The sequence below is a fragment of the Myxocyprinus asiaticus genome, chromosome 42, assembly GCF_019703515.2.
Source record: "Myxocyprinus asiaticus isolate MX2 ecotype Aquarium Trade chromosome 42, UBuf_Myxa_2, whole genome shotgun sequence".
NCBI classification, from domain to species: domain Eukaryota; kingdom Metazoa; phylum Chordata; class Actinopteri; order Cypriniformes; family Catostomidae; genus Myxocyprinus; species Myxocyprinus asiaticus.
In genome coordinates, this window is record NC_059385.1 from 9,641,420 (window position 1) to 9,668,441 (window position 27,022).

At 37.9% G+C, this 27,022-nt stretch overlaps 1 protein-coding gene across 1 annotated transcript in view; it reads right to left on the reverse strand.

The window, feature by feature from the left end:
* Nucleotides 1-1,094: 1,094 nt before the first annotated feature.
* Nucleotides 1,095-27,022, reverse strand: part of LOC127432412 (reticulon-4 receptor-like 1) — a 150,555-nt gene continuing 124,627 nt past the window's right edge. Inside the window, exons 2-3 of the mRNA XM_051683461.1 lie at nt 7,703-8,154; nt 1,095-5,333 (exon numbers count right to left, since the gene is read on the reverse strand). Coding sequence (XP_051539421.1) covers nt 4,452-5,333; nt 7,703-8,154 — 1,334 coding nt within the window. The 3' untranslated portion in view covers nt 1,095-4,451. The remainder of the gene's footprint in view (nt 5,334-7,702; nt 8,155-27,022) is intronic.

Sequence of the window (27,022 nt, forward strand, 5' to 3'; positions counted from 1 at the left end):
AATATCTTCAATTTCACAAACGTTTTAGTTTCACTTGAGAATAAGGAGTATAGAGCGAGAAAAGGTCAGTTGCCTGTGTGTGCTTTGAAAAGAGAGTGAGACCAAATGAGCATACTGTATTACAAGCTGTAGACTGCTAATATTTAATCAGGGCTTGTCTGTAGTCTTGCATAAAAGTCTTCTTTCCCCCCAGACATCCCTAAGTTTAAAGTGAATGAGAAAACAAAACTAGATTTTATCCCAACTCTCAGGTCACTTTTCATGAGGAGCCGAGGGGGAAAAGAAGACAATTGAATTTTTCCTCACAAGATCTACTAACAATGATCCTGACCTTCAGTGTCAAAGATTTTTGGTCCTCAAATAGTGTCGCTTTGTTCTGCTTTATGTGTGTTTCTCTGGATAGTTCTCTGAAATGTCCTTCTTAGACAGCATTGCACACGTACTAATCCATAACACAACGGGATGTGTGCATAGCATTTTCAGCGTTGCCACAAAAGGCGTTATAGCAGAGCGTGTCTTTTTTACGATTAGCTTTCTCCTTCAGGTAAAATGGTTAAGTTAGGCAGGAATATACATTAAAGTCTGTACAAAAGACAATACTTGCAATGCATTGGCCAAGCATTAATGTTTGTGTTTACATAATTTGAGTATGTTTCTAGCTTTACCATCAATTTGTGATAAAATTTCCCATTTGGGTCTCAATAAAGTATGTCTATTGTATATTAAAAAAAGAGTCCTGTTATCTCTAAAGAAATTGTGCTTAAAAATATAAATCAAATCTAATTATTTCCACTGTGTGAGAATAGGTGAAATATGCAGTTGAGAATGCAGTTGAGAGATATCTTGCCAGCCTTTTAGATTCAGAATTTAAATCAACTGAATGATTCAATGTGATTTTTACAGTGCAGTGTTTCAAGGGTAACTGAATTTGGTCCTGGAAACTAAAAGCTCAGTCTTGTGTAATCATTTCCGTTCTTAAACTTTGTATGATCTTTATGCTTCAGTATGTATTTTCCCTCAAATGCTGTACATTTGCATAAGGTAGAAAACAGAATCCAAACAGAATCACCCACAAACACAGCCATGGGTGGTGATAACCACATTTCTCTTTAATGTTCTTAAGAAACAGCTTCTGAGTCTGGTGGTGTTAGATAATAACAACAGACAGAAAGTTGGAGTCATGAGAGAAGAGAAAGAAAGGGAGGAAGGACATACTGAGGAAGACAATATAAAGGTGTTAGTATGGTGCACTTTGTATGTCAAAAATGGCATTTTGCAGGCAAACAAATATAAAAATAAAGAGTACATGAATACAAAATAACTTCCTCCGTCCCCACAGATGGTGACACAGTTCTTTTTTAGCAAGTGACAAATATTCTCAAACAAATAAATGTCAACAATGGACATGTCATAATATTCTAGGTTCGCTTTTAAATCATCTTCAAAAGGTAGAAAGTCTTTCAAGGGAAGGAAGCGGGAAAGTGCTATTGCCCCACCTGTCCAAAAGGGAGCTCTGTGACTATTCTTTGACAATTTGCTATAGTATTCCAGTACAGACATTTCATTCTATGGCTCAACAGTAGGAGGGATCAGAGAATGTGAGTGACTGATTTGTTCCTCAATTTACTGCAAGGATCATTCTGTAACTCTACTGCAGATCTTGCAGTGTCCATTGTGGCTTTCTAAATTTCCCCGCTTTTGAGTCCTCCTGTTAAATTTCTCTGAGTGTACCATGTATATATATATATATATATATTAGTCAACGTGAAATCAAAATTACTAACACATTCCTGGTCTTTTTGTGAATGATACATTGGTGCATATTGTTCCAAATAAAAAAAAAAAATAAATAAATAAAAAAAAGGTCTTTTGCATCAAACTGTATAATTTGGTCCTTCTCTAAAACAACATACTTTTTTGTCTGACATCACCAAGCCCTCTTATTTTTCTATCCCTTTCCAATCATCTGTCACACAGGCTCTTGAGACCCAAGTGTGACTGATGTGTACATTTTCCTAAGTAGCACCTAAAAAACATAAAAAAAAAAAATAAAAAAAAGGTTTACTACAAATTTATGTTCACATATGTGGACAGCAGGACTAAGTTGTACAATTTTAAATGATACCAAGCCATAGAAATTGTTTATTATTCTTCCAGGAGTGTTGATTTATTTATGTTTTTGAGACATTACAGCTGATTTTCTGTAAAGCTGCTTTGGAACAATGTGTATTGTGAAAAACACAAATAAAACTGATTTTACTCGATTTTACTTTTATGTTACGTTTTTGTTTTTTTCTACTTTGGCAAAAAAAAAAAAAAAAAAAATCTCAATTTTATCTCTTTGCACAGTCAAACAAACAATTTATAGCCAGTGCTGAAGCATTTAGCATAAATAATTCTGATTCAAAGTAATGGCCAGCATCATCAAATCACTGCCAACCATGTTCAAATAAAATTATACATTTTAATTCTGAATCTATGTACTGATTACCATTGTCCCATGTCTGCCAAACATGTTGAGTGGTCCAAACATCATGTTAGGAGTGAATGCACTTGGCTGCATAGGAAAGCTATAGGATGCTCCCTTGATCCCTATTTAGTAAATTACTTAATCTCCAGTGTGCTGTCTGCACTGGTCTCAGAACAGTTTGAAATGCACATAATTTTCATCCTAACTCCATATAAAGCCTCTGAAAGCAACATTTTGTAGCTTTAGATGAACCCACTGATTCTCAATGTGATAATGCACAGTAAATATAGGATTTCTAAGGAAAAATAGCGGTATTGTAAACTATTGTGTACATTGTATTTAGCAGCGTGGTGTTTTGCGATAAATTGTTCAAATTTTAAAAATGGCATATTGGATTAAACTAGAGACTCTAATCTTTTGACTCAAACAGGTTTCAATGAAAAAACTTAATTAGGATTCTTACCAGATGTAGTATTGTTGGCGTTTCACCCAAAGACAAACTCTGCTGTGATCGGGGCCATGTTTTGTCACATGACTCCGTGCTTCGAATGTTTATCCCTTTACTGACAGCCCAGAGTCTTCTGAACTGAGATCAGTCTGTTTAAATGAATTTAAATCTTGCGTTGTGTATAGCGAAACTGAAATACAACGTCCATGCATGTGTTCGCAGGGTCGCGCAATGATAGAAACAATTATTCACTACCTTTTCCATTAAATTCCTAATGGATAAAACAAAGTTCTATCCCTGTATTCTTTTCTAGTTAAATATCCTGTTTCACACTGAAATCTCACGTTATGGAAGTTAAATGATTTGCGAATGCCGTTTCATGTTGACCTTGTTAGGTTAGAAAAGAGCAAACTATTGTGACCAAGTGACAGATAACACGCTACGCTTTTTGGACGAGCCTCACTTGAACTTTTTATGTCTTTAGAAAAATTTGGCCCTCTGCTTTTCATTCCAAAATACTATGCTCAAGATACAATCAACAAATATAGAACACACATAGACAGACAAACCCAGAGACATCCCATAATCTTTCGTACACTTTTAAAAACTTTACTTTCTCTTAGTGACCTCAGAGTACAAACATAGCAGCTTCAGAACAGCAGAATCTAATGTGCGAATCTTGCAACCAAAACAATGGTTAAAATATTTAGCCTATGTAATAAAAAAATCAATCTTATAACCAAAGGCGCAAAAGATGCTCTACACGGATGGCTTTCACTGTTGCGTCTAGATTTCACCCGTGTGTTAATGCGCCCCTGCTTATAACAATAAAACACCATACCTCTCTTGAGTGCTTATCTATTTAACTTGTCACATACTCAATGTGTTATCAACCCTCCCTCAGAAACTGTTGAGAAACACATTAGTCCAGCAGCTCACACGTGTACATCTGCCATATTGGTTGGTTTATGTATTTGGCTCACACTTTTCCCCCTGCTGAGAGCCTGGGCCATAGCCTGTTTACAGGTCTAAAGGTAGGGCAGGGACATTAAGGTTTTAATGGTGCTGATTTTGACCACAGTGGGCAGCTAATGATTCTGCAGAGGTGTAATGAAAATTGAATGCACTGAACAAATGCAAATAAGATGATCTTCTTCTGTTATTGTATACTCCCTGGTTATAGATCAAGTTAATCTGTCAGGAGCAACAGGAAATAAAGAGACAGGGCCCACGATTTTGAGACAGGTGTAAAAATGGAGGCATACTATTGAGGATTCCATTTGGTGTCTTTTCTCTTTGAGTCCTCAAACCCCAGAGTTTGTTTTAACCTCCAGTTTTATTCCAGGCCGGCAAGTTCATACAAGTCCTCTGTTCCTCAACATGGGCTCGCCAAGGTACCGCACACATTTGTTCACATGCACACACATACACACGTATGCACACATTCACACACTCACACACAAAAGTGTTAGGAGCCAGAGTAGACAGAGGGCTGACTTTACGGTAAAACCATTAATAGAGACTTCCATGGGCTCAGCGGAAAATAAGGGCAGTGAGAGACACCAATAAGCAAACAGGGATGATGTAACGAGGTGCAAAGAGGGACACCGCCTTGCTGTTTGCCCTTTGCACACCACTAGGGGGCCCCACTGAAGTCCGTGGGATGCACTTGTTCTTTAGTTTAGGCTTTAAAGGGTCATATTTTTCATCAGACTCCTTATTGGCTAACTCCTTGAGGTTATACACCTCATTCTGACCATTACTCTTGCGGCCACGATGCCTTGTGCAGTTTCTGTGTCGGCCAGATTTGGGCGGCCGTGGAAGAGGTGACGGGGAAGTGGTATAGTATTGATCTTGATGTGGCAGGTGAGGATGATGATGATTGTGTGATCGGTGATTATGTTCTTTCTTTAGTGACACCCCTATGTCCCCTTGGTTGCTGGATTTGCTCTGATGGAGGGACTCTGAGCCCGTACAAGAAGGTAGTTCCTCTTTCGTTAACCGCTTTAGATCCTTTCCTGCCAGTTCTGGTGGAGCCACGCATATTAATGCAGAGGTGGAGCCACGGAAGTGCCGCAGCCAATCCCAGAGTGGCACGGCCTTGCAGTCACACTCCCAAGGGTTGTCATTGAGACGCAGGTACTCCAGTGCGGGTAGTTGAGCCAAGCTCTCGGCTGGCAGCTCAGGTAAAGAGTTGTTGAACAGGTAGAGGGTTGTCAGGCGACGCAGGTCGTGGAAAGCCTGTGTATGGACCCACTGGAGTCGGTTTTGATGGAGTAGCAAGCGATCTAGTGCCCCGAGGCCGCGGAAAGTGTTCTGGTGGAGGCTCCACAGGCGATTTCCATGCAGAAATAAGTGGCTGAGATTGAGTAGATCAATGAACATGTCATCCTCAAGAAACTCCAGCTGGTTGTTCTGTAGAATGCCAAATAAAGCCAGTCAGCAACAGCCACAGAAAACCACTAAGTCACAGATATGAATATACACAGCACATTGACTAAAGCACCAAATCTAATCATGCAAATGTTTCTATTTCTTCATAAAGGCAGTTCAAAGATGACTCATATAATTGCCACACTTTGAATCTTGATACTTTATCTATATTAAATATATTAGATTAACCCCCCCCCCCCCCCCCCCTTCAACTACATTCCTCATATCACAAGCATATCTTTGAAAACCCAAAACACTTTTAATATCACAAGTATATCTTTGAAAACCCAAAGCACTTTTAATACATTGTGTTCTCAGGGCACATCCTTTAGAGTAGAGAAGTAAATATACTTTGGTAACACTATACAATGAGGTTGCATTCATTAACATTAGTTAACTATATGATACAACGTGAACAAACAATGAACAATATTTTTTCAGCACATATTAATCTTGGTTAATGTTCATTTTAACATATGCGAATACATTTTTAAAATTAAAGGTGCATATGGTAACATTAGTTAATGCACTTATAAACTAACATAAACTATCAATGAACAGCAGTAGCCTATATTTATAAATTAACATTCACCACGATGAACAAATGCTGTAAAATATTGTTCATCGTTAAAGGAATATTCCAGGTTCAATACAAGTTAAGCTCAATCGACAGCATTTGTGGTATGATGTTGATTACCACAAAAATCCATTTAGACTCGTCCCTCATTTTCTTTAAAAAAAAAGCAAACATCGACATTACAGTGAGGCACTTACAGTGGAGGTGAAAGTGGCCATTTTTTAGAGGGTTTAAAAGCAGAAAATTTGAAGCTTATAATGGCCTGTAAAGTTGTTTAAATTGTAATTTTTACAGTCATTTTAAGGTTGTAGGGGTTGTTGACATTACATTGTCATGGCAACGAAGCTGTAAAATTGGCCATAACTTTACACAGAAAAGGTTAGTAAGTGATTTTATCACACTAAAATCATGTTTACATGCATATTGTTAATGTCTTGTGGCTATACTTTTGAAGAAGTGAGTATTTTAATGTTCAGAAATTGGCCCCCATTCACCTCCATTGTAAGTGCCTCACTGTCACCTTGATTTTTGCTTTTTTTAAAGAAAAGGAGGGACAAGACAAAATAATTTTTTGTGGTAATCAATATTATGCCACAAATGCTGTTGATTGAGTTTAACTTGTATTGAACCCGGAATATTCCTTTAAATAATAATACCTAAATGCATGTAGTGTTAGCACATTTTTTAAATGAAAAATTGTATACTTTAACATTAGTTATCACATTAAGAACTAATATAAACTAGCAATTAACAAAATGTTTTTATGAATTAGTATTAACCAAGATTAATAAATGCTGTACTAAAATATTGTTCATTGTTAGTTCATGATTCCTTATGCATTAACTAATGTTAACAAATAGAATCTTATTGTAAAGTGTTACGTTTTTACATAAAATATCTTATGTGGTCCTAACCTTTGTGGTTCAAATGAATGATTATGCTCTTATTGTTTGATGCTGTTATTATATTATGTAGACCTTTTTCAGAAAGAAAGATAATTGAACTACATTAAAATTTACTCATGAAACCTCATTGAAGTCAGTAACATTTAAGCCCCACACATAAATAAAATCCAAGTGTTCTGCGTTCGTAGTGTTCTTCGTAGTTTTCGTAGTGGTACCTAAAGAGTGTATTCCCCTTTTAGACATATTCACTGGAACAAAATATTGTCTCTGGTCATCTTTTTATTGAAGCAAGATGATTTGCTGCCAAGACTGCACACGATATTGGACATTTTGAGCAGATCTTAACTGGGTTTACTTGGCAAGTCAGATGATTCCTAAGCAACAGTTGCAACCGGCAGCAATGCCAGTCTAAGAAATTGATATCCATACAAACTGGTTTTGTATCCAGTCAAATTTTTCCTAAAGTGTCAGCACAATGGTGCCAAGTCAAGTGCTTTATAAATTCACAATCAATTTGGCTGAGGAGGACCTAAATATGATATATTTACACAGCAACTAAGATCTAGCAGAGAGGACACATCAAAGGAATAGGTCACCCAAAAATGAAAATTCTGTCATCATTTACTCTCCCTCATGTTGTCCAAGCCCAATTACTTTCTTCTGTGGAACACAAAAAGAGATGTTAAGCATTATGTTAGTCTCAGTCACCATTCACTTTCATTGCATCTTTTTCCATACAGTGAAAGTGAATGGTGCTTGAGGCTGTCATTCTGCCAAACATCTTTTGTGTTACACTGCAGAAATAAAGTCAGATGGTAAAAGAAAGTCAAATGACAGCACGTTACCAAGACTCTGAGTGTGAAACCTACCTGTAAATAGAGGTACTGCAGGTTGTGCAGCCCCTCAAATAACCCAGTAGGCAGACTGATTAGGCCACAGTGGTAGAGATGCAGGGCATGGAGTCGAGTCAGGCCCTGAAATGTGTCAGAGGCCAATGAGCGGAGGTGATGGTTGTCCCCCAGATCGAGTTCTTCCAGGCGGGTAAAGCCCATGAACGTGGAGGGCTGGATGTATGAGATGTTGTTGGAGTACAGCCAAAGCATGGCAGTGGTCGGGCTGAAATGGCCCTGGAGCAGTCGCTGGATCTTGTTGTTCTGCAGAAAGACGCGCTCGCTCTGGGCTGGGATTCCCTCCGGAACCACTTGGAAGTTGTGAGCCTGGCAGCTCACCGTGCTGGGAGAGTCGTAGCAGATGCAGTGATGGGGACATGCCTGGGTTAACTCTAAACCGCACAGCACCAGGAGAAACTCTAGACCACAGCCTATGGAATGAGAGAGATGTAAAAAAAACAAAACAGAGATGGTTAAATTAGATCAGTGGAAATTTCCCTCCTGAAAAGACCAGCTTAGACCAGCATGAATTTCCATAAAAAATTTAAATAAAACCTGAAGCAAATGTATCGATTTGCTTCAGAAGAAATTCATTGATCGACTTGAGTCACACTGATTACTTTTATGCTGCCTAAATGTGACTTTTGGACCATCAAAGTGCTGGCACCCGTTTACTTACATTATAAGGACCTGACAGAGCTCTATCTTCTAAAAATCTTTATTCGTGTTCTGCTGTAGAAAGACAGTCATACACATCTGGGATGGCATCAGGGTAAGTGAATAATGAGAGAATTTTCATTTTTGGGTGAACTATTCAAGAAGACAAGTTCATAGGTATACACAAAACATGATCCCCAGTTTATGAATATGTAAAAATGACTGAAGACCATACAGTTAAAATAACACGAATTACACATGGAAATGCTTTGATGCACATGTAACGGTAGCCAGCTGGTAGGTAGCTGTGCAGTGTGTAAACCTCACTCCCCTGGCCTCAAGAGGTGCACTAGTGACTGACGCTAGAGGCTTTAGCCTTTAGCCACCTTGTTAGCATGCCCGCCTCCCACATCGGAGACACCAGATTAAATCCCATTCAGAGCGGGTCGAGCAGGACCGGTTACAGTGGTGCCGTGACCCGGATGGGAGTGAGGTTTAAGGGGGTGAGTGTAATGGTAGCCAGCTGGTAGGTAGCTGTGCAGTGTGTAAACCTCACTCTCCTGGCCTCGAGGCGCACTAGCGACTCCTAGCCTCCTTGTTTGCGCACCCGCCTCCCACACCGGAGACGCTGGTTCAAAGCCCATTCGGAGTGGGTCGAGCAGGACCGGTTACACACAATGAACAATGTACAGGCTTTTCTTGAAATTTTTCTTTGTTTTGGTAATTAATTAATTAAGCCCAGCATTAGACAATATATCGGGAAAATAAGACCTGCTATTTGTGGTGAAAACGGTTATGGCATTCAAACTCTATTTTTAAAGTGTCTTCGTACTTTTGTAGACATGCAAATTCCATTTGTCTTCCTTTGTGTTGCTTTTAAAGACTGACTTTATCATAAGCCAATTACATTCAAGAGTGAGCTTTGAAGGAGCATAACATTGGTTATGACCCACTGAACGAATACACTCCTTCACTGAACTAGTCGCTCATTTAATTCGTGTCGTGAACAAACTGAATGTACTGGTAAACTCGTTCGCAAGTCGCTACAGACATGAACAAATCAGTCATCATGAACGATGATCTGCTGACCGAGAGGAGGAGCTGCATGTCATTCTTTCATATCGTCAATCTTGTTCAACAAGAAAAGAGGCCGGATGAGTTATGAATAAAAGAGAGTGATGACCACACATTACAATGACATACGGATGTTATTGAAACTCATAATTATTTTTAGGCTAGTATTGTTGTCCTATTTTGTATAGCTTGATCAAAAAAGTCATGCTCAGCAGATAACAGCATAATAGATATGCTTTGTTGTCATTTGTGGGTAAAGATTTATGATGCTTTTAGGGTGACCAGACGTCCCCGTTTTCAGGGGACACTCCTGGTTTTTGGTGGTCTGTCCCTGACTGGAGCTGTCCCCGGAAATGTCCCCGTTTTTCCCACGTGTTCAAAACGGCCCACATGACAAGTAAGACTGAGCAGCAAAGCCTACCATGTGCTGTTTATTTTGACCAACAGAGGGGGCTGCTCACTATAGCAGCTTCAATTAATTTGTCTTCCTTCTCTGATTAATTGGTCGGGCCAGTTTTGCCAATAAGAACTGGACCAGGCAATTGAAGAGAATTATCATCATTGTTATAAGCTTCAAGGTAAGGCACATACTAGCTATTTATTTTATAAAGATTTTATTTCTATTATAACAGGCTCTGAATTAAAATTTGGCCTTCATAATGCTGGAATTCCCCCACAGACCGCACAAACTATTACATGCTGGTGAAAAGTAGTCAAATGAATCCCTGCAGAAGAACAAATAAAATCAATAGTTTTATCTTTAATCAGTGTGTTTTGTGTTTATCAGCTCTATCGGCCCACCACCCCCTCTCCCTTCCTCCTGCACTAGTAATTTTCACACACTAAAGAAAGCTCCTTCTCACATATTTGCTCATTTGTTGTTTTAACCAGTAGTGTAGTCTAGGGCATACGCAGGCATATGCTGTATGCCCACCTATCTTTCTAAGGATTTTGCATATGCCAACCTAAAATGAGTTATGATACGTATGGCCACCAGAACAGCGAGGAGGCTTTTGACTCATAACTTTTAACTATACTAAGGTGATGCCGCAGCACCGTTGAGTTAATTGTGATTAATGAAAATTTTTTTTTTTATAAATGTTCAGATATTATCTTTAAATGCACAAGGAACAGCGGGAGCGCTGAACTGAAGGCACGGGCAGATAGACAGTCCAACTCAGTTGAGCTACCAATCGGAACGTTCGTTTTAGACGCGGTTGGATATTTTCTAACCAATCATATTTTCCGTTTCAATAAGGGGCGGGACATTTCTTGCATCTACAGTGAAATACTGATGCGCCAGCAGCGCTGAAGTAAATGTATTTACCTCACTGCTAAATGTGAAAAAATTAATGCATTTAAATAAAAACTTATGCCATTAAACTTTGGGAAAATACTGAGTCACTGCACCCGTGCTAGTTTTTTGTGCTCTTCGCAGATGACGAGTTGTCCCGTAATTGCATCAAATGTTATTTTTTTCTGTCTTTTACTGCTGTCAGAGGTACCTTTTTTCCCCTTGTGATATCAAATCATCTTAATTTAATAGGGAAGCCTTTTCACTATACACAGAAACTACTAAACTACTACAGACAAACTATAAATAAATTCACAGTATGCCCATCTCTTCAGTCACTACTACACCACTGGTTAACTTGAAGATCTGGTCAGTGAACGAGTCAATGAACGAATCTGAACAAATCTTTTGGTGAACGGAATCAAAAGAATCAAATCACAAAAATGAATCAAAATCACCACCACTACTTAGCAACCACATTAGCAATGCCCTGGCAACCACCCACAACACTAGCATTGTGGTGGTGAGTTTTGCATGAGCAAGCAAATTATTCAGAAAGTGTAAAGCTACTTTCTGTGCGTTTTGCACTTTAAAGGTGTTTGGAAAATTGCGAGAAAGCTTTATCATCCGGTCAGATGTCTTGTTCTTTGAGTCGTCAAATCATTATTGTGGAATTGTACATGGATCAACAACACACAATTGTGTTTTTGCAAGCTTATACTGATCTCCTCCATATACACACACTTTACAGATGACCTTTTCCACCAAGCTTAGTTTTTATCATACCACAATGGCTAATATAGCGTGAAACTGCACACAACCTCAGTTGACATATGTAATCCTTTGCGTTTAAATGTTTGCATTTGTGTTTGACATAGACTGCCTCTGTTACACATTTTCTTACTTTAATCTTTATAACAGCATTCCAACAAAGTCAGTCAAATTAAAATGAAGTGTATTCTTCTAAAAACGTGATGTTGAATACACAGCTCTATTGCTGCAACAATGAACTGAATTTGTCTGATAGGATTCTCTTTATTTGATTATGAAAATCGACTTAAGCCAAACCAGTGCATATTACCATGCTATATTGCACCTAAATGACTCTTCTAGACAGTGCGGCTCTTTATCTCCCTCTCTCTGCCTCAGCCTTTTGCATGTGCACACACATGTACTGCACGTAATGCAGAGGAAGAGTTGGCAAGCATGAATATGGCCATTTAGAAGAGTTAGATAATTAATGCTTAAATAAAAGGTCAAAGCTCATCCACTCCTCTATTTTTCCTCAGGGCTGTACTTGCAAATGAAAATATATTTTAGTATCACTTCTCGGGGTTACAGAAAGGTTAAACAGAGCCCTTATTAAGGACAGCCTGACATGGCCTTACCAACATTATAGCTCCTACTGGTGAGAAGCGTTCGCATCCATTAAACATTCTGAAGCATCCATTAACTATTTTAAACAGAAAGGTTTTTGTTTAACCCTTTGGGCAAAGATCATTATTTTACTCGTAATAAAGGCACAAGATTGCAGTGATTTGCTTAAATGTGATATTTTAGCGCCACTACGTAATTCATTTACAATTCATATCCTTCTTAAGGCAATGTCGTAATTGAATTTCCACTCAATAGTAATTACTGTATGTCTTCATGCTTAATGTTAATTTCACCTCACATTTGTTGATGATTTTGTTCAAGTCAATTTAGCATTTGCTAAATAGCGTGCCAGGTCTCTGCAACTGTGCGCCTAAACAGAGGGTGTCTGTTTATCCAATCAGAGGAAGCAATCATTTTAGAAAGTGCTTTTACTGTCACGAAACCAAACATATGCTAGCGAGGCTGAGGCCTATGTCCTTATTTTCCACTGATCGCCACTAATCCATCCCTATCCCTGCCTTTCCCTGTTTAAGAACTTCATCACTTTATCTATCATATTCCCTTTTTTAATGTTCATATAACACCCCCTCCCTTTCTCATTTTTATTTTCTTTTTGGCTGGATTTCAGTTATTTTCAATCTTATCAGAATGATTTTACCATGAACATAATGCCTTGTTCGTTGTGTGAATGAATGTGTGTGAGATTTATGTGTGTTTGTGTGCATTCCCATTGGAAAGAGAAATCATAAATTAGATCTCTTCAAAATATAAATAGCCTCTGTTAAACAGCAATGAGATTAAATGGAGAACAAATGGAGACATTTGCATACAGTAAGTCTCCTGCTTTTCTGATTTTTCTCATAAAACCCCAGTCATCTCGCACTTGTGTCCTCTAGAGTTTCAGAAAAGATCTCAACAGTGTCACAAACTGTGCTCAGATTTTCCAGGATATGAAAGTCTGCAATCAAAAATCAGAGATATCAGTAGGAACTCAAACATTTCTCATCAAACTGTTCAAAGTTATTCTATCCACAATGTGTCAATAACTGTCTCATTTGTTTATATTTTTATTTCTGTAAAGGCTTTTTAGGAGAAACATCTGAGAGCAAGTTCATTGTATTTTAATGAAGCATAACTGAGATCACCATTATGTCTCCTGAGCTTTAGTAATTAGTAATTAAAAATAGTAATTTGTTTACTTTTTTATTGTCAATTGTGTTGCATATGCACACATGCCAAATTACACACATATCTTAACCCCCTCTCTCTTTTCTACTGTCTTAATATTTTTGAATCCTTGTCCTTTGTTCTCACTTTTTTATTCACTCTTCTATAATGACTCTCTTTGATTTTCTCTCTGATCACCTAACAGAAACTGCAGAAATCCCTCCACGTTCTGGGAGATGGAGCAAAACCATCCAGTCACCTCTCTTTTCCTATTCTATATTTTTTCCCCCCACTCTCTCCATTTTTTAGAAAGAGACACATTTGGAGCACACATGTGGAGTCTATTTCAACTCTAGTAGATAATAAGTGCATTAAATATATTATGATGTCTCTTTATTAAATAATGATCTCTTATTAGCAAGATTCAGCCGCTGGGGCCCCTGCCAGATGGGCCCCAACCATCAAAGTCACGGAGCTAAAATATTGGGCACCTGGGCCCGACACAAATTTTTATATAAGCTATAAGGCTCCACAGAAATCTCTGTTCAAAAATTCAAAAATCGGTCATAATTTACAAAGATCTACATATTTCCTACACCTTGCCTGTAAATGTAAAAATATATTGGCTAATTTGACCATAGCTACCAATAAGTGTGTAGTATTTTCAGCATCATTTAAGACATTTTTCCATGTGTATATCCTTTCTGCAGAATTCTACAGATTTTGTATGAACACCAGTACAAACAAAACAACAACAAAAAAACAAAACAAAAAAAAAAAAGATGTGAAAAAGTTTCCATCTGGGTCTGCTACTGTATAAGCCAGATAGAAATAAGATACATAACTAGATTTCTAGATTCACATTTCCTGACAGAAATAACAGTGCTTGCAAGGCAGCTAAAGAATACTGTTAAATATTTAAACTTTTTAAAAAATGTCTTAAAAATGTTTAAACTGCTTTGCTGTTGTCACAACACTTTTGTTTTCTGTCAGCTGAGAATACTGCAGTATGAGAATCAACAGAGCAAAGGTGGCTATAGAGGGACACACTCACACACGCACATGTTGGTATTTGTGGTTTACGAGGACTCTCCATAGACATAATGATTTTTATACTGTACAAACTATCTATTCCATCCCCTAACCCTAACCCTATACCTACACCTAACCCTCACAGAAACCTTTTGGCATTTTTACATTTTCAAAAAATCATTGTTTAGTATGTTTTTTTTTTGAGCCGTTTGAATTGCAGGGACACTAGGGATGTCCTCATAAACCACCTTTATAGCATAATACCCTCGTACTAGTGTATAACCTAAAAAAAATTCCTCCAAAACCAAACCACACACACGTTTGTTACACTATATAGGTAAGGACATCTCATAGACTTCCACTGATTTCTTAGCAGACTAATGTTATTTTCTATTCCCTAACCCTACCCATAAACCTAACCCTCACAGAAACCTGTGCACACCAGTAGATTTAAAACAATTTTTTTTACTAGTGAGGACCACCTAAACTGTTCAACAAGTTTCTCTATATTAGTGAGGAGATTTTCAAAAATTTGGCACTCACAAATATAATGAAACCTGTACACACACACACAAACACAAAAGACCAATCAGGATTCAGTATGCAAATATTACTATGATGCCAATGCTGTTACATTTTAAATGCTGAACATTCTATCAATACAAGGAAAAGGGAGATTTTTAAACTTAACATTAAAAAATGTTAGTTTGACAAAGGCAACACTGTAACTTCTCCTACAGCTTTCAAACTTTATCCACCAATCTTGGCACAAACCAAGACTGTTGTAGACTGTTCTGATTCACGTTGTTTTATCTTTTCGAACTAATCTGAATAACGTTTTTCACACAGTGGGTGATCAAAAATCCCTTACATAGACTTACATTGACACAATGTTCAAATGAAATGTTCGTTGATTCGAACAGCAACTGTCAAAAATTGCAAATGTATACAAACACACAAAAGTCCTGCCATGTCATGGCTTTAGGTTACAATACAAAATATATCCATCTACAAGTCTGCTTGACTGTCTATCTTTTTACCTATTTACCTATCTAATTTTAAACTTCATATAAAAAAAATACTAAAATAAATAAACAAATAAATAAACTGCACTCATCAGGCTAAAATAATCCACAAAACAAAGTTAGGATGGAGACTGCACATAAAGCAGTTCGGTCTAATTTAACTGCAGAAATGTAATACTTAAGTTTAGAACAAACCCTAACTACAATGTTTCAGGAGTGTCTATACAGTACTGCCCTGCAAGCACTGTAATTAACTCAGGAACCCACACCTGTTTTCATTCCTTCTTCACCCAAGTGCGCCCATTATTATGAAAGTAATACATCAAGTAACATTATATGTTTTTTGCACAGCAGGAGGTTGGTATAACAGAGCCGCAAGAGAAATAACGTGAGAGTGGGAGTAGGCAGTAGTGACAGACTGAATAAACGACGTGAAAAGAGTGGACCCACACACGCTGGGACTAATGTTGTGCAGAATGACAAAGAGAAAAGATCCATACAGAGATAAAAGGCTATAGACTGACAGAGGGAGAAAGAGTCACGAGGGAAAGGGGTGGGACAGCGCTTATGGTTTGTGGGGTGATTGTGGGCTGTATGGCAGCACACCCTGTCAGTAATGGATTGAGTACACGCCTCTGGACTGGAGAATGAGACAGTTTCCGTCTGTGTGCCAGCGCTAATAATTTTCTGTCAAAATTTTCTTGTCTCACTTGTTTCACTCTCTCACTCCATTTTCTCTCTTTCTCTCACATTCAGTCTGCGCAGGCAACATAACATGATAAAACTAGATCCAGATCACTCCCATTAAAATCAACAAAACTCACGGCACTGCAAGTTCACGATTGGTTATTGACAACTGACAGCTTCATTGACGTCACACAAATTTCTTAAGAGTATAGACACTGCGTTTCTCTTTCCCAAATATTTTGTTGGGCTATTCACACTAAGAGTGATTATTCCCCATTATTATTTGCCACAAAGAAGACTCAAATCAAAAAAATGTGCATAAAAAAATAAATTTAAAGACTAGAACAGAAGGGTTTTAAAATAAATAATGGGACCATTTTTATTTCTTCGTCCAGCAAAGAAAACTCATCGGCCAAAAAGATAGCAGCTTTTGAGTCTGATACTGGTGTTCCTGGTATTGCTATTGTTGGTCTCTGAGTAAAAGGAACATATAAAGGCCATATCGGTAACAAGTGGAACAAAAATAACCTAATTTAAATAAACCTGCCTCTATCCTGCGTGTAAAAACAAAACAAACTGGTTTGTTGCTTTACATGTCGGTCAGATCCCGACTCAATATAAGAATGTGCACTGTTACCGTTTTTAACATTCGGTTAACCACAAGGTTTAATGGTTAATCTATTTATCATCAGGGCACGGAAATAAGAACATTTCCGTGAGGCAGCGAAAGCAAGTATTGTCATGTGCGTGGAGTTACACTGCTGCGGTTAAATAGCCTCTTTGGGGTGCTTTGATTTTAAATGGTTTAAAATCAAATGGCATTGAACTTGTCTAATTATTGTATATACTGTAAATGTGCACACCAGAGCAAAAGGGAAAAAACACTGTCTGACTGAAACTTTGCTCAGTGAAAAACAACCTGGAATCATGTTTACTGGTATAACAGTCACACAAGTCCCTTTTTGCAACCTGAACTTCTTCAGAACGCAGCCCAACGAATGGAACACAACGTGTTTCGAGATGCATTTTTAAAAATGTAAGTTATTGTTAACTTTACTTGGTTTCCAAATATGTGACGATTCTGTGCTAGACGCTGAAAGGAAAAACAGTGCGATTCAGAGCACCAGTCAAAGACATTCATCCAGCCTGTGTAAATAGTATATACAAAAACAGCGCAGACACACCCTATAAATCGCCCTATACTTCAAAAACTGGCCCAAGCCCGGCCAGAAAACAGTTTATCTGAACTCTTCGAGTTCAGGTCAGGTTTAAGACCTCTATTGCACGTGTAGAATAACTGCATAGTAATTTTAGTATTGTAATAGTAGCGTGTCGAATGGTTAACTGAACGTCGACTATCTGTGCACATCCCTAGTAAATATGCAGTTCTTGGCAAAATAAATGTGGAATGAGGACCAGACTTTATGCCAATAGTCATAAGTCTGGCTATGTGAGATTACACCATCACTATATAACTGCATTAAAGCAAGTGAAATTTATACTATCAGCTGACTTGTATTTTGCATTAAAGCTAGTGAATCTGTTTTGGCCAGATGGGCTTCATTGTGGATTGCAGTGCGTGATATTTGTGTTGTTGGATGGATTGATTTTGCATTTCATTTGCAAGTAAATTAAATCTTTAATGAAAGTAAACTTTGTTTTTGTCAGGTTTTATTTGAAACTGATCTATTTAGCATTCTGTTTTGTTAAATAGGATACATTTCACATTAAAGTGAGAGAAATTTGTATTGTTATGGGTTGTATTTTGGGTTGACTTTTTCCCTGTGCAACACGAAGCTGATGTCTAGTGCCGAGAGACTAATTGAAAGGCCGGCGATGGGGATGTGTCAGTGACCCTCAGACCTCGGCTGTCACTAGGTGTCTTTCCTTCCTTTCAGCACTGAGACAGATAAAACCTAAAGGCTCTTTTATTTTTTTAAGGACCGAGTGAATAGCGCAGCAGCAGCTGAGGCGATCGCATGCATATCAATGACAGCACTTATGAGCACCGACTGTCTGTCTAATGAGAAGCAACACTGAACCGCACTGTTTCGCTCTCTCTCTCTCGCTCTATCTCCTGCATTCCCTCTCTTCTTTTGTTCTGGACAAACTTAATTTCCTGCCCCTGTCAGCAGGAAGTAAGACGCTGTCTGTTTCTTTATCAGTGTGTTGTGTTATATGCTTATGCAAGTGTTTTTGTATTATTGCTTTGTTTTATTTTACGCCTATTAACAACATAGCGCTAGTTAAGCTGAATTACATATTAGACCTGATTTAAATATAGTCAATCAACAGTACTTCAATGCTTTAGTAAAGCTAGTAGTGAATCCAGTAGTTGAAGCTGTCCCCACAAATTGTAGCTCTAATGTTTTAATGTTGTGAAATGTCAGTTGCAAAAACATGTGCTGCTGTCATAATTATGTCACATTGGTGGGTTAAATTAGATCTTTACACAGTGACAACATACACAAATACAGATTTAAAAAAAAATGCACAAAAAAAAAGGATTCTGGGAGGGTTAGGTTTAGGTTAGGTATAGGATTAGTGGACAAAAAATATAATTAGCTCAATGTAATCTCAATGTATTAAACTCAGTGTAATAATTAGTAGTCAATGTAATGTTCCCACCATGCTGCTGATGATGATGATGTGTGTTTATGTGAGTAAAAAACATGGTGAATGATTTAGTACTTATAAATTAAAGTTGTATATGACTATAAAGTATATTGATGCCAACTATGAATATCAAACTTTAACAATGTTTACTCAAAACATGTATTTTATAATATTTTGTGTGCACCATGTACATGAAAGAGTAACAGGGTGAATCTCATGAAACCAAGAACGTGTGGGTTATATTTCAACCCAAAATCAATAGATAGAAATTATGAAAAATTAAGCCTTTATGCCCCCTCAAATAAAAGATTATTGTATTGCATGCACACTAAAGTTTGCTGTCTAACAGTAATAAGAATCTAATGAGAATTACCTTCGAGAAGAAATGGACCTTACACAAAACCTATAAGGAAATCTTGCGGACACATTACAATGTGCTAAAATGTCATGAAAATAATTTTAATTAAATTAAAACAAAATCTTAATTGGCCCAATTTTAGGACCATTGCATATTTTTCCTTTTAATTTGGGAATGAAATGTGACATGCAGACATTATCAAGAGATTCCAACAACTTGATCATTTAAGAGTTGGTTATGCTGTAAATAAACATATTTTGGAGAGATGACAAAATCACTAAACTTCTGAAAGAAAGATTCAGAGATTACCAGGCATTCTATCTGATCTGAGTATGCTGGTCAGAATTCTTCAGTTTTCTTTATTTTTTCTTAGTGAGAAGTGAGATAAAAGATAACGGGTAAAGCAAGAAGGGGTAGGAGAGACAGACAGAGTCAGAGTGTAAGAAAAAAGAGGAAGAGAAGACAGAGGCCTTGGTTTGGAGAGTGTAATCCCTTTTCATCAAGCCTGTTTATATGGAGACTGTGAGAGAGGCGCCATTGATCCTGCTGTAATGTCTATTCATTAACTTCACAGTGCTGAAACACTGTTAATCAGGACAGAGCTCTCTGTGCAGCCTTCATTTATCACTCACTGTTCACACACACACACACACACAGACAGAATCATCAGAAACATGGTCAAACAAATTTACAATATCAAAAACACTGATTTTCAGTTAGGGCAGGGCAAAATATCAAATATTTATGATATATTCAAAATAACTATGTTGGCGATATGAAAAGAAGACACATTGTGAATATAGTGATGATCTTAATGTACTTTTTATTTGCCTATTAAGTTTCCTATAGACTATGCGATGGGCTCTAAAGTGTTAAGACAGAGATACTTGAATAGCATATCAGATTTATACCTCTTTCAAACTGCCAGTTGCAATAATTAGTTTAAAACACTGATTCAATGATTTGTTTGGCATGACATTTTCACAGAAGTTACAGCATGGCATTTTAAAATGCTTTCGTAATATGGGCTGATGGGCCGGCCGCGAAAAGGGGCCGAATGGGCCGTGATAAGCTGAAATGGGCCACCGCATTATGCAGAATGGGCCACAAAACGGCACCGCGATATGTCAAAGGGGGCAACAATATGCAGAAAAGGACAGCAACACCCCCCCATGTAATATATATATATATATATATATATATATATATATATATACACTATATTGCCAAAAGTATTCGCTCACCCATCCAAATAATTGAATTCAGGTGTTCCAATCACTTCCATGGCCACAGGTGTATAAAATGAAGCACCTAGGCATGCAGACTGCTTCTACAAACATTTGTGAAAGAATGGGCCGCTCTCAGGAGCTCAGTGAATTCCAGCGTGGTACTGTGATAGGATGCCACCTGTGCAACAAGTCCAGTCGTGAAATTTCCTCGCTACTAAATATTCCACAGTCAACTGTCAGTGGTATTGTAACAAAGTGGAAGCGATTGGGAATGACAGCAACTCAGCCACGAAGTGGTAGGCCACGTAAAATGACAGAGCGGGGTCAGCGGATGCTGAGGCGCATAGTGCGCAGAGGTCGCCAACTTTCTGCAGAATCAATCGCTACAGACCTCCAAAGTTCATGTGACCTTCAGATTAGCTCAAGAACAGTGCGTAGAGAGCTTCATGGACTGGGTTTCCATGGCCGAGCAGCTGCACACAAGCCATACATCACCAAGTGCAATGCAAAGCGTCGGATGCAGTGGTGTAAAGCACGCCGCCACTGGACTCTAGAGCAGTGGAGACGCGTTCTCTGGAGTGACAAATCACGCTTCTCCATCTGGCAATCTGATGGACGAGTCTGGGTTTGGCGGTTGCCAGGAGAACGGTACTTGTCTGACTGCATTGTGCCAACTGTGAAGTTTGGTGGAGGGGGGATTATGGTGTGGGGTTGTTTTTCAGGAGCTGGGCTTGGCCCCTTAGTTCTAGTGAAAGGAACTCTGAATGCTTCAGCATACCAAGAGATTTTGGACAATTCCATGCTCCCAACTTTGTGGGAACAGTTTGGGCATGGCCCCTTCCTGTTCCAACATGACTGCACACCAGTGCACAAAGCAAGGTCCATAAAGACATGCATGAGCGAGTTTAGTGTGGAAGAACTTGACTGGCCTGCACAGAGTCCTGACCTCAACCCGATAGAGCACCTTTGGGATGAATTAGAGCGAAGACTGCGAGCCAGGCCTTCTCGTCCAACATCAGTGTCTGACCTCACAAATGCGCTTCTTGAAGAATGGTCAAAAAGTCCCATAAACACACTCCTAAACCTTGTGGAAAGCCTTCCCAGAAGAGTTGAAGCTGTTATAGCTGCAAAGGGTGGGCCGACGTCATATTAAACCCTATGGATTAAGAATGGGATGTCACTTAAATTCATATGCGTCTAAAGGCAGATGAGCGAATACTTTTGGCAATATAGTGTATATATATATATATATATATATATATATATATATATATACATACATACAGTGAATATAAATACATACATGCAGTATATAGATATACACACACACATATATATATGTGGCAGCAGATGCCCTATACCTGCCCCCACCCTAATCAGAGCCTTTAAGGTTCCTGCCAGGAACAACTCTCTTATCCCATGAAGTTTCAGGAAGTAAAAATAAAATAAAAATAGATACTGCATAAATTGCGTTATTTGTTTTAACGTGCTAAGAAAAAAATATTAATATATATGTATATATAGCTAATATATAGGTAAAACATTTTGTTAGTATTAAAATAAAACTTTTTATTAGTAAATAAAAATAAAGTATATTTTCCTTGTGTTCATTTAGTTAATAGGAGTCAGTGAAAAACATGCTGCAATTATTTTGACAAGATTTCAAGATTTAGTTCTAAAACTCCCCTAAACTTCTGACCAATTTTTAGAGCATGTAAAACATTAGAGCATACATTTTTTGAGATGTATCGAATATCATAAAAAGGCAATATTTTCAGTAACAGCACTATTTTTAATGTTTTCAGTCTAATGAAAAAAAAGCAAAGATATTTTGCAATAAGTAATCTATCCAAAAGAAGCCAACCATACAAACTCTACATCACAAAAACACAACCATAACGTGTTTCCTGTTTCTCTTGTTCTCTCTGATACAGCACTGTGGGCTGTATTTAAGACCCTTGCCCAGCTCTCGTCTTAGCATGAGGTATCTGGGCCTTTGAGATAGTCACTTATCCCCCGAATCCTCTGTGTCTCCGGGCAATCCCACCCCACGCCACATGCCAACATCAAAGCCTGGCACACCACTTCATCAATCCACACACAGCCCCCATATCTGCCAGTCTACCCATCTCTCTTTTCTTAAACTTGACGAAAAAAGTAGATCATGATCCATTGTTTTTGATGGCTGTAGGGAAGTGCACAAGAGTTAGTAGTCTCAGAAAATGCCGCCCTGAATACTGAGTCCAACAATTCAGCCTGTATACTGCAGGAATGAGCTTACAGTTCAGCTGTGTCCAAATCTATATTACTTTGTATTCTCTAGGTGCTATAAATGTGGATAACTTTGAAATGTTCACGCCTTTATCTTCCTATTGCTCTCTCCTTCTGAAAAGGTTTTTGATGGTGAAGGTCCCATGGTTTTTACTGGTGTGGGCTGTGTGCCAAGCCCTCACTTAAAGGCCACCACACACATACAGAAGTCTTATGAAACATTCATAAACGCAAAGTGCACAGTTCACAGGTTGGCAAGTTTTCAAACAATATATTCTGCGGCCACAAATACCCAACATATTCTACACCTACCAAAAGAAAAAAAAAGAAAAACGATAAAACATGACTTGCAGTAACAAATGTAAGCATTATTAAACATTCAGATTACTAATCTGTACTTAAAGCAACGTGACTTGGTTGCTAGGTTGTTCTGGGTGGTTTCTAGGACATTACTAGGGTGTTCTGGGTGGCTGTTTACTGGCCAAGTCAAAAGAGCACACCCTAAAGTCTCTATGATATTGTAATCCTGAGATATGGCCCAGATCCATCCTTTAATGTAAGTCTGATGTTTTTTGTTGTTGTTTTTTCATGTTTTTTTGGACATTGACATGTCGGATCATTTAAACAAAAAAAGCACACACAGTGGTTTCATTTCTGTACATTAAACTCAGTTAGGAGAAAGTATTTTAACAGTGGAAAAATTAAACCTTAAACCTTTTAGAAGCCTCCGAGAACTCTGGACTGGTATAGGAGGCCAAGAGGGAGACCTGGTGGTCTTCTATGTCTCACACAGATTGTTTTGCTTGTCTGAGTTGGAGAATGTGGCATTTAGAGACAGAAAGGAATTTTATGCTGCCACACCAAGCGGGGAATGAGTGTCTGTCCGTTCAGCCGACTGAAAACGGATATATGCCTGGGGGGATCGTGTAAATGTAAAAAATAAAGCAGGGAACGAGAAAGGAAATGCCACTATAGTACATTAACAGAGTGCAGGGACAAAGGTGTGCCAAGAAAGTAGACAAAAAAGTAAGACGACAGGGACCGGCAGGTACCCTGCATGCACTTTTCCTGTTAAAGCCCTAAAATGAATGATAATAAATTCTGCTTTATTCTTTAAAGAGGCAGTGTGTACTTTCTGTGCCACTAGCATCACTAAACTGAATTGTAAAAGTATGACTGTTTTTCAAACAGGTTTCCCAAAAACTCCCCAGTCTGCCATTGATCAAACAAAACAAAGAGTGCCGCCCCAGACTTACACCATTGGCTGAGTCAGTGTTGCTGGTCGAGATGCTCAAACGCAAAGCAATGTTTTGAAGGCTTAGCAGAGCCACAGTTTTTACACTTTTCAGACAAATCAACCAAAGAATAGCTTACTTACAATTGTCTCAGCATATTAAGCTGGGATAGAAAAATGTTGTGTATTTTAACATCAAACAAATGACGTACTTCTTCTTTTAAGATGCCTTGTATGTTTCTGACCATTTTTTCAGTTATAATTTCCTTTGTGGAAAGGGACACATAATGTTCTTCAAAGTCAAATTCCAGTCACATGCACAGCAGGATGCTGAGGTCTCTGAAAGAGGTGCTATAGTACTTCGTATTAGCTGTGAAATCTGTTGAGAACCACGAATGCTCCATTTTTCTGTGTGCGACAGTGGATCACAAGACATATGACAAATGATCGAAGACAAGGCTTTAGGATTATGCAATCTGAGGGAATTATTTCCTTTTGTTTTTGACAGTTGCTACAATTACACTGTCAATGGACATTTTTCAGTAATATTTCTCACTGAAAATCACACCAAGGAGTAATGCCACAACATGTGTAAAACGGATTTTTGTATTTTCTGAAAAAAATAAATAAATAAATAAAATAATATCAATAAAAAAATAAGAGTGGTGCTTGCCCATGCAAAACTCACAGCAACAATGTTCAACTTTGTGGGTGATTGTCTGAAAGTTGCTATGCAATTGTTATGGTGTTTTGAGTGGATTGTAGAGTGTCGCAATGTGGTTGTTTGCTGGTTTAAGTCAAAATAGCCCCTGTATCTGAAATTCTTGATTCCATCCTTTGATGTAAATCTGTTGGATTTTTTCACCTGTATTATCACCCACCAGGTGAAAATCGTAAGTCTGACCATTACAAAAAAGGTATTGTATTATTCATGTATGTATGAGCATGAAAGGGTTGGGAACTGAGAACCAGTTCTAATTTAGAACATGTTCCAATCTTTAAAAAATACTGGAAATGGACTTCCGGTTCCGTTAACGGTTCTCGAATGTGCATTCTTTTGCCGATAAGGATGGGACACCATGCTAAAATACTCTTACAGTGTTTCATTCAGCGACACTGCAACGCTGCTACTAATTTCGCAGCACAAAACAAATAGTTCAACCAGTGTAGCCCGATTCCTGAACAAATTGCTCTTTTGAGCCTGTTCTTTTGAATATACTGTGCCAAACATAAAATGTGACAAGTGTAGCCCGATTCCCAAGCAAATGGCTCTTAGGAGATGGTTCTTTTAAATCTAAACCACAAAACTTAAAGTGCAGCCAGTGTAGTCCGATTTCAGAACAAATGGCTCTTATGAGTCGGTTCTTTTGAGTCTACACTGCAAAACATATAGAGCTTCCTCCTGAAAGAATGACTCTTATCAGCCGGCTCTTTTAGTGAATGAAAAACTTGAAACTGAATCACAAGTCATTATTGTCGTCATGTCCGACTCAAAATGAACTGTTAATGTTGGTGTTACTGTTATCCTTAAAGCTTGTGAGACTCACTGTACATCAGAGTAATTACTGCATGGTTTTTAATATGACAATGTGGAGATAAAAATACACAATTATGGGTTTTGTAGTAATTAGTGGTATTTTATAATAATAAATGAATGAATAAAATATCTTCATTAAAAAGTCTAGGTAAATGCATTTTACAAGAAGCTGTTTTGTTTTAATATGAACTTATCCCATCATTTTGTAACAGGCTGCTTAGGGCAGTAAATCTAATAATAATTCAGTTTCTTTTTTCCAAGTATTTCTTCCTCAGAATGACTAAAAGTATCATTAATGGTATCGTCAAGGAACTGGAATTGTTCAGTTCTTTACGATTCTCATCTCTACACCTAAATCTAATAATTATATTACATATCCTAAACCCCTCACAGCACAAAAGCACCAATAATAGATGTGGATATACTGTATATGCCTTCTTTTTTTTTTTTTTTTTTTTTTTGGTGGTCACTATGGAACATCTATCCAGTCTTTGATGAACAGCCACAGACACTCTTTTGGAATTCTCTTTTAGTGATTGCCACTTTCATCCAAGAAAGCATTCCAAACACTGTGAGTGGTCAATCACACTGATGTCTGCCAAGAAAAAATACCCTCAAGATTCATGTAATTGGAGTACTTTAAAGCCACATGGAGTGACCACAATGGCACCTGTGGGGGTCTCTTGAGAGACTGCATCAAGACTCTTTGGGTAATGAGTGGTTCTCTTCTATGGTTTTGCTTTTTGGCTCTCTCTCTTTGACCTTCATCATAACTGCCTTGTGACTGATCCCTGTAAATTTCCTATCAACCCATCTGTGTATGTGAAAGAGAGAGAGAGAGAGAGAGAGAGAGAGAGAGTGAATGAGAGAGAACAGATGAGAAAGAATGATTCTTCTCTAAAAATAAATTTCCTCTTAACGTGAGACAACGTGGTAATGGATGGAGATTGAGTATGATTTGAGCACCTATTTGAAGGTTAATAGACGTTCTGTTTAACTACTAGACAGAATCCATGCAACCCCATAAAAACTTGGCTAATGTCTCTCTCATCTACAGCTATATGGATATTAATCTTTAAATGGTTTATAATCATAACATATTCATTCTAACCCAGCTTATGTTTCAGTCATGTCCATTCACTTACCCATTCATATACAGTCATTCTCTGTTTTACTGGGAAAAAATGCGTATATACTGTAAAGTGAAGACCAAAATTGCTGCCTGTCTTTCAGACAATACAAATATGATTAATATCGAAATGATTCAGACTACAAAAAAGTCCAGCAGCCACACTTAAAAAACATTATATGATTTGCTCTGTAATATGTGCATAATCTTTTTATGATCTATTGTGATGTGAAGTGCTTAATAAATGTTGGTTTGCAGATCCACAGGCTATAGTTCTAATGGATTTTGAAATGCTGCTTTTCTTGTGCAAACTGATTTATTCTTATCTGTGCTCCACATTTAATCTGATGCATATAGAATATCAATAAGAACAATATTGAGGCTCAGGACAGCTGCATTAATCTCTCATACCACAGAACAAATGCACCTGCTGTAATAACACGCAAGCAAATCCATACATGTAATAACCAATCAAAAAACTAACATGAAGGTTTTCCAGGAATACACTGGTACACTGAACTCCAGGTACAATTAGAAACATGCACATCATTGAGATTTGTGAATAAAACCTGTGTGTTTGTGTCTAGTGCAGACAGATGTGTAGTTGTACCT